General features: G+C 36.8%; 1 protein-coding gene across 3 annotated transcripts in view; it reads left to right on the top strand.

Moving 5' to 3' along the window:
- The window catches only part of LOC106869792 (nuclear envelope integral membrane protein), a 31904-nt gene extending 20380 nt beyond the window's left edge, over positions 1-11524 (top strand). The window contains exons 7-8 of one of the 3 annotated variants that reach the window (XM_052968945.1): positions 2740-2901; positions 10891-11067. In XM_052968945.1, coding sequence (XP_052824905.1) covers positions 2740-2901; positions 10891-10918 — 190 coding nt within the window. In that variant the 3' untranslated portion in view covers positions 10919-11067. The other 2 variants (XM_052968946.1, XM_014915653.2) reach the window with 2 other exon arrangements.
- The last annotated feature ends 3648 nt before the right edge of the window (positions 11525-15172 follow it).

Genomic DNA, 15172 nt, shown 5'->3' on the forward strand with positions numbered 1-15172 from the left:
ATATATAGTAAATCCAAAAAAAACAATGCTAGGACGTGGCACATGCAAAGTATTAGCAGACTCTCAGGATATATATGTGTGTGTGTGTATACATGTATATGTATGTGCATATATATGTGTGTGTATATGTATATATGTGTGTGTGTGTATATGTATATGTATATATGTAAATAAGTACATATGAATGGCCATCAAATAGTTGACAGTTACTCTAGAAAGAACATCCAGCTGTAAAAATATTTGCTCAAAGAAACTATGGGCTGATACTGAAATGGCAAAACTCGACCTGTTGGGAAAATGTGTGGGTGTGTGTGCGCGCACGTGCATGTAAAATGTCTTACACATATGTAAGACATTTTGTATTCACACATGGTCCAACCCATGCCAGATGGAAAACAGATGTAAATTGATGGTGATTATAAAAATCATGCACACACACATACGTGCATACATACATATGCATATATTATAAAATAGAAGTTCTGCTAATAAAATGAAATACACTTGAAAATAAAGTCAAGCTCACTCACATTCTCTCTGTTCCTATCTCTCTATCTATCTATATATATATATATCTAGCTATCTACCTATCTGTGTGTGTGTATGTGTAATGAAATATAGCACTGCTCTACAGTACCACCAAATATCTCAGCTTCTATTTAAAATGTAGTATCACAGGTTTTAAGTTTTTAAAATTCTGTTACTATATTTCTGTTGAATTACACTATCCTTGTTTCAATTAATTTTGAAAATAACAAAGAATTTAATACAATAACCTTGTCATTATTAAGCTGGTGTTTGGAACAAATTAGCATGAAATTTTGATGGAAGGTGTTAATTTAGATCATTTTAAAACAAGAAATTTGTATCATAGAACCAAGGACAGTGGTTCAGTATCAAAAGGATTTAAAATGTTCTCAACAAAGAGGTTGATCAGGGCTAGAAATATTTTATCAGTTAATTTGTCATATGTTAGCTTAACCCTTAAGCATTTAAACTGGCCAGATTTGGCCTCTCACACCTACTGTATAATGTCATTCTAAAACTAAACAATCCCATCATTAAGATTTCAATGTTATGAGATAATACATGATTAATTCAAAACAGTGTGAATGAATAAGCTTTGCATTTGATAGAGTAATATCTGAATGCTAAAGGGTTATGTAAGTTAACTGGATTTAGCCTCCAATAGCATTCATCATCAATTTTTTCCATGCTGGCATGAGTTGGACAAAAATTATTAAAGCCGTATTCAATGGCTGGATGCCTCTCATCTCATCTCATGTTATCAACTCTTGTCTGTTTTTTTTAAAAATGGTATTTTTATTTTACTGATTCTTCACACATTGAAACCAATGGAACCACTGAACTATACAGTATGAATTGTTTATGGGAGATGTAAACATAACATTGCACCCCAAACAATGTTAATGTAAAGACATGGAAAGATGCACATATATATATATATATATATATATATATATATACACACAGACAATGGCTTTCTGAACAGTTTCCATTTTCCAATTTTGTTTACAAGGCATTTGTCAGCTAAAGACTGTAGTTGAAGACACTTGTCTAAGATGCCATGTAGTGAGGCATGGACTGGAATCTAATCTAAAAGCAGGTGATTATGAAGAAAACTTCACAGCCTGTCAACAACAATGTACTATTATTCTTAATTACCAGTTAAGGTAGTTGTTTTTTTTTTTTTATGAATTAGTTGTTGGTTATTATTGTCAGTTAGTCTTCAAGTTTGTTCTGCTCAAGTAGATCTGTAGTCAGAAGCATTGCAGCTGTGACATTCCCATCTTTTTCTCAAATAATACTGTGGATAGGTGCAGGCATGGCTGTGTGGTTAAGAAGATTGTTTTATAATATGTGTTTTCAGGTTCAGTCCCACTGAGCAAATATCTTCTGCTATAGTCCCAAGCTGACAAATGCCTTGTAAATGAATTTAGCAGACAAGAAATTGTAGGAAGCCCATCACGTGTGTGTGAGTGAATGTTCTCCACACTTGGTACTGCTTCAACAATACCATGGTAAATATTAGCATTTTTGTTGACATTATGACCAGTCACTCTACATTTTTGAAGACCTCTGGATTAAAGAGAAATCCCTTATGTGGCAAAATAGGTGAGGGTTAGTGACAGGAAGAGCATCCAGCTATAAAATCTTTCCTCAGATAACTCACCATCTAATCTATACCAGCAGTGAAAAATGGACATTATATGAATTAACGAAATGTATCTAAAACTATATTGTACCATGTGTTCTATTTCTAAGATGGCAGAGTATGACTTGAGGGAGATGAAACTGTTATTTCTAGCAGGTGTATTTCCATTTTATAGGCTTTTCTAGGCCAGTGAGATTGTTGTAGTTAATGGCCAATCTGAACATCTACAAGATAAAACAGAATGAGCTGATAGTTTGCAGTTTGGTGGGCTGACAGGTAGCTTTAAAAAGGGTTATACTACTCTTTCTAGGAGTACTTGTCACTTTCCCATAGGATGGAGAAGACTTGAGTTGTTAGTGAGTAGGAAATACAATCAGCTGTAACAGTACATATGCCAGTTTTCAAAATTTCTGTTATAAAAAGAAAGGAACACACCAGTAGCATAGTGTATCCCTACATGACCTCAGTCCAGTAAAAGTGTAAAGAAAATCTCTGCCCCCATACTGTATGGATTGTAAATATGGATATAAAATATTGATTGTTGTCCTGTTTTTCCTTTTTAGGTATAAATATTTCCCACGAAAACACAGATTTTTAACAGAAGAAGAATACATTACTCAAGGAGCAGTAGAAACAAAGATTGCCTTGGAAAAGCTCAGGGAGTATTGCCGCAGTCCGGACTGTGACCATTGGAAAGTAGTCAACAAACTTAGTTCTCCTAAAAGGTATGTGTAATAAATCGGGTGGAGCGAAAAAGGTACATTTTACACAGATTTTCGAAATAGGTTTTCAAGAATATATTTTTTATTGCAAAATCCTTTAAAAATCAACTGTGTTAAAATCTGAAGTTCTTAAATTTACATCTTCAGGCTCTACAGCCCGCTTGAAATTTTGAGTAATGAGTGAAAAAATCAATTTATAACATGTTTGCCATTTCTCATTTTATTTTTTGCATTCATTGTTACGAATCAGTTTTCTTTTGCAAAATCCTTTAAAAACATGAACGTTAAAATCTCAAGCTCTAAAATTTATATCTTCAGGTTCTGCAACGCACTTGAAATTTCGAAATTCATCATCATCATCATCATCATTGTTTAACGTCCATTTTCCAAGCTGGCATGTGTTGGATGGTTTGACTGGGGACTGGCAAGCCAGGAGGCCACACCAGGCTCCAATCTGATTTGGCAATGTTTCTACAGCTGGATGCCCTTCCTAATGCCAACCACTCCGAGAGTGTAGTGGGTGCTTTTTACGTGCCACCGGCATGGGAGCCAGTCAGGGTTAGGGCACTGGCATCAGCCATGTTTGGATGGTGCTTTTTATGTGCTACTGGCATAGGAGCCAGTTGGGGCGGGGAAGCTGGCATCAATCACGTTCAGATAGTACTTTTTGCATGCCATCAGCATGGGGAGCCAGTCAGGCGACACTAGCAACGACCTACACATGAATGGTGCTTATTGCGTGCCACCAACACGGGAGCCAGTCAGGTGGCACTGGTATCGGCCACAACTACAATTTCCATTTGATTATGATTTGACTTTTGATTAGGTCTCCTCAAGCACGGTGTGTCACCCGACGATTCAGGGCTGGTTATGTGACACTGGTGTAGGCTACGGCTGTGATTTCACTTTACTTGCCAGGTCTTTTCAATCACAGCATATCTCCAGAAGTCTCAGTCTTTTGCCATTGCCTCTGTGAGGCCCAACATTCGAAGGTCATGCTTCACCACCTCATCCCATGTCTTCCTGGGAAGATATGAGGAAACTCTTCTATAGGTTCCTTCCACTGTTAGGGAGTGACACTGCTTCACACAGCCCTCCTCATCCATATGCAGCACATGACCATACCAGCGCAGTCGTCTCTCTTGCACACATCTGATGCTTCTTATGTCCAACATTTCTCTCAGGGCAGAAATAAATAGACTTTCCGATTTTGTTTTCTGTATTATTTTTAATACCAAGTCACCGAATATATGTGTTATATGAGGTCTAGATTAGACACATTAAAATAAAATTATGTGTATACCAATTTTTGATTCTTGACACATTTTGGTGATAAAAGTAATTAACATTTCCAATTTATTCGAAATAATTCCATGTAAATAATAAGCTATGGACACATAAGAGGTGCAACAATATCAAAGGAAGGCTAACTGGGAAGATAGTTTGTATGTGGCAAATGCTTAGGAACAATAAACTTTGAAAATATGCAGAGAATAGCTTCTGTTACCTAGGTGACAAAGTCAGTAGGCGGGGGTGGATGCTCTGAAAGTGTAGCTGCTAGAATAAGAATAGCCTGGGTAAAGTTCAGAGGGCTCCTACTTCTGCTGGTGACAAAGGGCCTCTCATTCAGAGTAAAAGGAAGATTGTATGACGCATGTGTACTAACAGCTGTGCTACATGGCAGTGAAACATGGGCCATGACTATTGAGGACATGCGTAAGCTTGCAAGGAATGAAGCCAGTATGCTCTGCTGGATGTGTAATGTCAGTGTGCATACACAAGAGTGTAAGCACCCTGAGAGAAAAGTTGGACTTAAGAAGCATTAGATGTAGTGTGCAAGAGAGACGACTGCACTGGTATGGTCATGTGTTGCATATGGATGAGGACAGCTGTGTGAAAAAGTGTCACACCTTAGCAGTTGAGGGAACCTGTGGAAGAGGTAGACCCAGGAAGACCTGGGATGAGGTGATGAAGCACGACCTTCGAACATTGGGCTTCACCAAGGCAATGACTAGTGACTGAGATATGCTGTGCTTAAGAAGACCTGACAAACCAAGTGAGACCATAACCCATGGCCTACACCAGTGGTGTATAACCAGCCCACTTATGAATACCCTTCATTCATTGGACAATAAACTTTGCTTGTGAAGACCTGTTGAGGCAAGTGAAATCAAAATCACTGACGTAGCCGATGACAGTACCGCCTGGTTGGCACCCATGCCATTGGAATGTTAAAAGCACAATCTGAGTGTGATCGTTGCCAGGGCTGCTAACTGGCTCCCGTGCTGGTGGCACATGAAAAGCACCATTCAAGCATGATTGTTGCCAGCGTCACCTTACGGGCACAAGTGCCAGTGGCACATGAAAAACAACATTTGAGCGTGGTCGTTGTCAGTGCCGCCAGGCTGACTCCTGTGCAGGTGGCACATAAAAAACACCTTTTGAGCGTGGTCGTTGCCAGTACCGCTTGACTGACCCTCGTGCCAGTGGCACATAAAAGCATCCACTACACTCTTGGAGTGGTTGGCATTAGGAAGGGCATCCAGCTGTAGAAACTTTGCTACATCAGATTGGAGCCTGGTGCAGCTTTCTGGCTTGCCAGTCCTCAGTCAAACCGTCCAACCCATGCCAGCATGAAAAGCAGACGTTAAACAATGATGATGTGGTAGTGCATTCCTTTTCATTCCAGTAATAGAGCCAATTAAGTTTTTCCATAGATGAGAATTATCATCTCCCTCTCAAATAAAGAATGGAACAGTCAAAGATTTGTTGTTTTGGAAATTGCTAAAACAACATAATGCTAATTGTTTGTTATGTTCAAAATAGCTAAAACCAAACAATTCTAATTGATTATTGCTGTATTACTTTTCAATTTGAAGTCCTTTTTGCCTCGAACACCAGAATTTTTTCTCTTGATTTGATTCAACTCCTAATGAAACTGTCTTGACTGTTCTCACCACAAACATTAGCTGATGCTTTTGTCATGAGTTTTACACATCTCTTCTCTGCTTGGTTGTGGCACAGTAATTTTTCCAGTTGCATCAATGAAGGTATTGATTATTTCATCGGAAAATGCCTGTTAGAGGTGGTTCAGTAACAATGGTGTCCTGCCAGTTAATTATGTCCATGTAGTTTGAGACAGCAAAGTTTAGGGTAGGAATTTTGAAAGTTCACACAGATTTCCCTTTATACTGTGTTTGAGCCTGCTTTATATGCCTCCATGCTAGTTCTCAAATGTGGCTCTGTTTATCATGGCCAGCAAAATATTTTCTAGGTGCACAAAGAAAGCATTCCATTGTACAACTGGAAATACAATGTCTTATACCGCTTGATCCATTTCTCTCGAAGACTCAGTCATCTTGAATACATTTGGAGCCCCATTTTCCAAGGAAGAGTTGTGTTTAATTGTGAACCACATTGGCACATAAACTTTCATTATGTAAGCAACAGTTAATTTCATCATGTTAGAAGGATTCTCGGTGGCAATATACAACTGTAGCATACGATTTGCATGTAAGCCATCGAGAATGCGCCATTTTGTCAGGATTCCTTAATGCCAATTCAGATGAACATTTCCCTTCAGATATCCTGGTGGAGATCAAGAAGGTATTTATGATCAGTGCTGAGATCATTTCTGTCTACTGATGGTAAGTCTGTTGGGATCTGATTAAACTTCACAACACTTAGTGTTTCACATCGCTCCAGTCTCTTACCAATCAGCCTAAGAAATCCATGAGGCCCGGTAGTTTTTCCGCCAAGATTGTTAATAAGATGGCATAAGGGAAGCTCATTTGTGTGGAACTGATACATAAACCAATGCAATGGCTTTTTCATTTTATCCTCCAAAAGTCTAACAGTGCTTCCTTTTGGTCCTGTATTGACTGCAGTATCATTGCAACCAGCTGCTATCATGTGATTGGTTACTATCTCATTGGTTTCCAAATAATTCAACAAAACATTGGAAATGGCTTTTACAGAACCTGTTTTAACAGCAAAGTGCTCAAAATAGCAGGGCTCAGGTTCTTTTATGAATGGAATGTGTGAATGTGTTCTTTTTGAATTGTTTTCTTACAAAATGTTTTTCCCGTTTGAGAGTTGTGTCCCTCCTTCCATTCAAAATACACGGCAGACAATGGTTTATGTGGCTTACCTTCCTGCTGCAGGGATTTAAGTTTTCTGGATCATTCCCGCCTTACCTTCAATCTGTCTATAACGAAAGAACATTCACCAGATATACTTGCTGTTAAGTTATGGATGACCAAACTTGTAAGAAAAGCAGCACCATGGTCTGACACACTGGTGCAGTCTCAGACAGAAGCTAGTTCTGGGAATTTCATTCGTTTTATTGGTGTTTTTGAATTTAGGTTTTTGCTGACATCTTTTTTGTTTCATGGAAAATGGAATTGGAAAGTCCTCATCTTCACCTGCTGGTCTATTTCCAGATTCACTGCTTGATAAAAACCCTATCAATTCAGGATCCTTTGCTGACATAACTGGGCGACTGTGATCTGACTAATTCTTTCTAATCAACCTCTGAACATTCTGTTTAGATACTGCTTGATCTATTCCGCCCATGATCATTTTTCGATTTTTCTATTGATGCTGTAAAAAATCTTGTTCTCTCTGAGGTACTTTTTTGTCTCTACTACAACTGCAATTTTTAAAGGAGTTGCACTTGCAACAGGAAATGTCAAATAAATCTTTTGTTGCATTGTTTTTAAACACTTTACACTTTGCTTGAAATGATGGCAAATTTTTTCTATTTTTCACTGATTTTTGTAATACTTGGTACTTTAGATAAAAGTTTAAGATTTTTGGTTTAAATGACTCCATCGTAACACAAAGGATGGATGTCTTTTGTCAAAGAAGAATTATCTTTTCTGCTACAATCTTGACAATTTGTTTAATTGAAGGATCTTTTTTTAACTACATTCTTTTCTTTTTCTTATTCAAATAAAACGTATTTTAGTACATCCTTGTCAGTTGGCAAAACTCACTTGCTAAGATCACATGGAGTACCAAATATTTGGCTTTCAGTATCATGACATGTTATTGGCTTATGAGTCATCACTAAATGTAAACAACACTAAATTCAACACGATCGTTAATTTTAATACAATGGCCTAAAATCAAGGTACAAAGCAGAAAACTTCACACATGCATGACATACGTCCACACACAATGACCACTGGAGAGAAGTTCACACTCCCGTTCTCTTTATAGTCAATGTGGAACCTTAAAATATAAGTCAATTGTATTGAAACTTGGTATGCAACCTCTTGAGGATACTATATTTACTGTTTTGCATTCTGCTATGTAGAAATATGTATCATAATCCATGAAATCCAAAATTCAACCAAAAATAGTGATTTTTAAAATTTTCAATTGCGTTGCAAAGCCCGGAAAAGATATTTAACCACAAAGTTCTTTTATACACCTTTCTTTTAACCCTAATTTGCAACAAAATATGATTCTTGGCTACCAATTTTGAAAGTTGCAGTTCTCACTCCACCCTCATGTGTAATCTGGTTGAAAGCTTTCAATTATATAGAAGCTACAAATATGTAAGGGTCAAATATGAGCCCTATTACATGTTTAATATTTATTTTATCAATCATAATTATAGGTAAGGCTATGTGTTTACAAGCTTCAAGTTCCATCTTATCCTGCAGCATGGCACTTTTTTAGTCAAGAGTTATGTACTTATAGTGGGTTCTGGAATTTGATAGACAAAAATTGTATGAAATTTTGTTGTGTATATGTGTGGTTGTATGGGAATGAGTGTTTGTTTTCATAGGTTAACATACCCTACAGTTTGATGGTTTTGTGTGAAAACTAGTGGAATAAAAACACCTTAACAAGTAACAGCTGGCAACAAGGGCCTCTGGCCATAAAATACTGCTTTAACGCTTTAGCATTCAGATTACTGTATCAATGTAATGTTTATTTATTAGTGAATATGAGAGGTCAGATCTGGCTGGCTTTAAGATAAAACAGGTAAATTATTTTGGCCAGATATGGCTGTTTTAAATGCTGAAGGGTTAATAATCTCATCCAGTCCATGTCAGTATGAAAAAAAGCAGATGTAAAAACAATGATGATAGTGAAATCACATGTAAAGCTGGCCTTAACAAGATTTGAACTTGGACGATAGTATGAAAAAACAAAACTCTAGGAAGAATTTGTCTGGTAGTTTAGTTATTTTTGCTGCTTGATCATTCTTTGAGAAAATATTCTTGATAGTCCAAAGTAATATGTCAATGCCTATGACTTTTATAGGCCATTCCACAGTGGTGAGATTGTTGTATATAATCAATATAAAGCTTGGACAGTTGTAGGTTAATGACTACAGGAAACACATAGAGACGGCATCTGTTCTAGGAAGGAAAGATTGAATAAATAAAATGTAAATTTTTTTGTTGGATCTGGAGGAAGAACAATACCTATTGTCTTTTGCATACCTTCTGAGACTGGCAGAATTGATGCAGTTAATGTTCCTTTTGAACCATTGTATGTCAGTACCAGCTAGAGAAATGTGAGCAAAGAGGGTGTTCCAGAGAAGTGATGTTCTAGAAAGGAAGGACTGGGTGAGTGACTAGTGCTAGACCTGGGTTGGATAAAGCGAGGGTAAAAGAGGTGGAAGTTCCATCTATTCACAAGGCTTTGATCTGTCTGAGATTGTAGTGGAGACACTTGCTCAAAGTGCTACACAATAGGACTGAACTTGAAACCACATGGTTGGGAAGTGAACTTCTTAACCACACATACCTTTACCTATACCCATACATGTATAAATGCACGTGTGTGTTGGCAAGAAAGCAGAAAAACCAGTGAGCAGTGAACAAAGTCCCTTTATATATCCTGTACTTAGTTACAAGCACTCTCTTGTGATTCTTGTCATCAAAAATGCAATGAATCAGTTATTTGCTCATTAGAAACCTGTAACCAACAAAGCCCTTTATTCACTCATGATATAAATGAATATAAGTTATGGTGCATCTATTTCACTAAAGAGCTTCAACAAGGACAAAACATAAACAGAATTATCTCCCATATATTCAAATGTAAAACATTATTAGTCATTTATAAAATTTTTTCTTCTTTCACTGCTTATTTGAATTTTTAATGTTTAATCATTTGATTTTAACTAACAACAGATTGCATAGACGTTCCACATATTAATTAATGTGTGGTGTAGTACTTCTTCACTATTTATATTTTTGGTGTTACTCTAAGCTTTGATGAAATAAATCATTGTTTTCAATGAGCTGCTGATTTCAAAGACAAAAAGAAGAGATGTTTTCTGTATATGTTTGTAGAATTTGTTCTGCTTCTACTTCTCTAAAATTACCATCTCTTTACCAATTCCAGTTAAAACTACTTAATGCACCACTTGAATATCCAATAAACCTCTTTAATATATCCTATCTTCTAGATTCTTCATCTTTAGAATGACATCTCTCAGTGAAGCTTAGGTAATTGGGCTATTTAGCTCATGTTCACAAGATTGTTGGTTCAATTCCTGGACTGGGTGGTGCTTTGTGTCTTTGAGTAAGATACTTCATTTGACATTCTCTTGGTCCACTTGTGAGTCATGATTACTGTCTGGGTGTTGCGCAGCCCTCTCTACCAGCTATCAAATCCTTGATGTTCTGCTGGTTCAAGGGCTGAGATGGGCTTAGAGTGTGCCTATGTCTTCTTGCAACTGCAAAGGTATCTAAAATGATTAGTGAAAGTGCAGTGTATGCCACCAAGTCATACACACTCTCAAGTGACAACTGGCTGTACTGGTACCATCTGTCTGCAACTTTCCACTTGCATCTTTCTTTCAGCTGCTGACCTGTCACAATTCCAACTGGACATTGAATCTCATTATTCTCACTCCTTCTGTGTAAACTTCCTAAAAATGTTTTGGACATAACTCCCTCATCTTTCTGCTCTTTAAATTATTCTACAGAGAAAAATTATTTAATTATCTTTTTTTCATTCAAGATTTACTAGTTTCATATTAGTGAGTTGATACATCATTGATGATGAGCTGTTTGTTTTTCTATATCACATGGGAGAACTGGAACAAAACGCCAATTATATTATGGACATAACCTTCTCTTCCACCTCTTTCAAATTATTCTGTAGATGAAAAAGAAATAATTTTTATTTTTATTTTCTTTCTAGATTTACTAGTTTCATTTTAGGGAATTCTCACATTACCGATGAGGAGTTGTTATTCTATAATACAGACACAGGAGCACTAGAACAAAGCTCTGATGACAGTCAAGTCAGTCAAGGATCAGGATCAGATATTGAACTGAACTGGGATGAGTCTTTCTAAAGTACCTCAACTTTTTTTACTATGTTTATGAATTATTTTGCTGCTGGGTAATTTGTGCTTTCTCATTCTTTTCCAAAATAAGAGAAAACAAAATAACAATTGTATATACATAAAAGACTTGTATTCATTCAATGATTTTTTTTTTTTTTTTGTACAGTATATTACTGATAATTTACACTTGTAATATATATTATCGATCAAAAATGTTTTTTTTTGTGTAGACCATTTTAATGTTTCAAATTCTGTGGATCAAAAATAATTTTAAAAAATATAAAATTTTGCTTTTCAATAATTTGAGTTGCGTTTGATTTTTTTTATTTAAATTGTTTCTTTAAAAGCACAGGCACCCCCCCCCCTTGTTATGGTTCCATTGGAAGACTTGTTTTCCTCACTAACTTCCATGTTCTATAACATGGAAGCCAATAAGAAAATGGGTTTTGTCTGAGAGACTTTCATGTTATGACAAAATCTTCAGCAACACAATGCATTCATAAGTTTAGGAGGGGTATTCTTGTATCTATAATGTGACTTTGCTGTTTGTAAATATGATTCCCTAATGTTGGTAATGTTACAGGAATTGTACGATAGCTCTGCAAGTTAGGCACAGGCATTGCTGTATAGGCACAGTTGTGACTGTGGTGAAGAAGCTTGCTTCTCAACCATGTGGTCTTGGGTTCCGTCCCACTGTGTGACAGCTTGAGCAAGTGCCTTCTACTATAACCTCTAGTTGACATAAATCTTACAAGTGGATTTGGTTGATGGAAACAGAAAGAAGACTATTATATATGTGTGGGTATACATGTGTACTTGTATACCCTTGTCTTGACATAATGTGATAGTTGTAAGCAAGTATTACCCTTATACAAGCAATGTTGTTCATTTCCAGTCCCTCTTGGAAATTATCTGGCCATCATCATCATCTTCATCATTTAATGTCTGATTTCCATGCTGGCATGGGTTGGATGGTATGACTGAAAACTGGTAAGCTGGGGAGCTGCACCAGGTTCCAATCTAATTTGGTATGGTTTCTACAGCTGGATGCCTTTCCTAACACCAACCACTCCAAGAGTGTAGTGAGTGCCATTTATGGGATAAATATGATGAGATGGTTACAGCATCTTTAATCTTAGGTTTACTTCTTCAGGGAGCCACTACACAATTACTGAAAATACTGGTAGAAATAGCAGCCAAATCTATTTTTACATCATTCCTTGCACCAAATATCTTATTTCCAGGCTTGGTAAGCCCTGCAAGGGCTATGGTCACTATTCATCTTCAGACTAACTTCTAAAAGACAAAATGACATCCAACCACACTTGCCTTGCCCTGCTTTGCGCCCTCAACTACTGATGGCATCATAGAAGTGTTGTTTAGACTTAGCAGAGCCCATCCCTCTCCAGACCTGACCATTGCCAATTTTTCCTGGGAAAGAAAAGAATCGGTTCCAGAATGGAGTTGGTACTTTGTTTATTGGCTCCAAAAGGATGACAGGTGAAGTTAACCTCAGTGAGAGTTGAAATCAAAGTGCAGAGACTTGAAACAAATACAACAAAGCAATCTATGTGATACCCTTATGTCTTGGCCAGTTCATTGTCTTACACATAATGCTATTGAGACAATGAGGACAAAAAAAAAACTGAATTCACTCCAAAGAAAGCAAAACAGGGAATCTGGAGAGGAAAAATGCAAGTCTGGATAGATTTAGCTACCATTTTTAGCAGTAAATTGAGTAATTGTGTAGAAGCTCCCTGGTATTGTTGTATGGCCCTAAGTACTTCTTGAAGCAGCAAACCCATGATCAAAGGTGTTGTAACCATCTTGTCCTTTTTTTTTTCCTCCATTCAGAATATATTATCTTTTATGACCTTTCTTTTTTAAAGCACCAAACTGTGATTTAAGAGATTTGGTTGCTGCTATTACTAGCAGGCTGAGTATGTAGAAGCTTCTGTGTTTCAAAGACATGTGCAAGACTTGACAATAGCAAACAATATTTACACAAAAATAATTGACATTATAGTGTCAGATGTCAGTTTTTAGATCTAAGATCTATTGGTGCCATCTGGCACCAATAAAACTATTCAGGAATGTGATGATTGGTGAAATGATAATTAGTAAGATGGCATAAATAGATAATGCTGTTTTTGAGGGCTATTTTGAGGTATAATAGTCAATAATAATGAAGATAAATATAAAAAGAAAATGCGTGTGTCTTTTTATATATATATATATATGCCAGCATGGAAGGCAGACGTTAAGCGATGATAGTACATAAACAGTAAAAAACATATTTACATATATATTGGGATCTTTTCAATTTGACGGCCCCAGACATGTTATTTAGCTTCAAATCAACCCTGATACAGCAAACCTGTGTTGCTATAAAAATATCTCTGGTTATTAAAGAAGGGTTTTGTTAGGGGAGTAGACCCAGAAGTTGTTGTTCGCAAACAGCAACAGTAATTTTCTTCAGCAGAATACACGTCATTGATTGGTTAAAATTACCCAAATACAACTTTAACACGAAATAACTTCTAAAATACAAAATTTTGTCAAAAACGTTAAGAGTAAACCCTGTTCTATGTGACACATTCTACCAGTACCCGAAGTTTCAAAGTGTTTAGTCAAAAAAAAATTAATTAAAAGATCTAGCCATCAAATTGAAAAGATCCATACATTGATATAAACAGCTAGGCGAAATGTGATGCCATAAAGGAAAAATTGAATTGCCACTAAGGGTGCTGATGCCTACATTGCTAAAAATAAGAGTTAGAATACTCTTAATGCTGTAGGAAGGGCGCAGATACACACACACGCTGACAGGAGAGGCAACCACTCCATGCGAACTCGAAAATCCCCAGACGACATCTAGTTTTGTGTTTCATAGACATCGTGAGTGAGGACTACTCGAACGGTCCATGTTCAGCTAATTTTGCCTTTTATCATATATGTATTTACCATAAACATTTATGGATGATTTAGCGGAATGCTAGTGCATATACAAAATATTAATATAAACAGCTAGGCACAATGTGATACCATAAAGGAAAATTTCAATCACTAAGAGTGCCGACGCATCTACATTACTACAAATAAAACCATCTGTATACTAGAAAAGCACTCGGGGAGCGCAGACCTCCGCCAAGCAGCTTATTTCCACCTCACATCACACCGCTCCTGTCGCCATTATAACCACCGATACTATTTTATCCTCCTCCCATACTTATCTCGACCATCGTCATCATCAACACTGTCTCTGCTTTCACCACAATCACTGTCAAAACGATGATCACCACAATCAGTTTCTTTACACACTTGAAAATCCATTATCCGACACTCAAGGGACCGAGATTGTTGCAGATTTTTGATTTTTCTAATTTCGGAGTTCTTTATATAAAAAAGAAAATAATTGCATCTACAAAACAGAACAGTTTGAGGATAGAAACCAGGTCTAAACTCAATAGCTTATATACATACTCTGAATGTAGTTCTATATAAACCTTTAATAATTTTTTTATACTTAAGACCATCAGAAATGTTAAGATATCAGCCTCTACCCATGTTGTCATGCTTTGATTAATAGGTTACAGCATAGATTAGATTGCTTAGACAAGTTTTGGCCGAAGTTGACTCAGGCCATGTCTAAAATTAATAGCACCACCTGGAAGAGATACAGTCAGCTCTGGGGAACCGTAGCCCATTCAAGCTGAGGGTTATTGTTTTCAGAGAAATATCTGGGTGTGGGTGGTTTATCTGGTATTTGTTGGGGGTAATCATCTAGGGATTGTTTGAATGTTGTGAAGTTACTTTCCTCCTTTATGTTGAAGAGAGCAGGGCCAATCGAGGTGAAATAGTTCTGTCATAGTGTTGTGATACAACACAAACATTTCTGTAGTGGACGGATGGCATAGGGGCCAAGCTTCGGACGAATTTTAAAGATGGGCA

The sequence above is a fragment of the Octopus bimaculoides genome, chromosome 6, assembly GCF_001194135.2.
Source record: "Octopus bimaculoides isolate UCB-OBI-ISO-001 chromosome 6, ASM119413v2, whole genome shotgun sequence".
NCBI classification, from domain to species: Eukaryota; Metazoa; Mollusca; class Cephalopoda; order Octopoda; family Octopodidae; genus Octopus; species Octopus bimaculoides.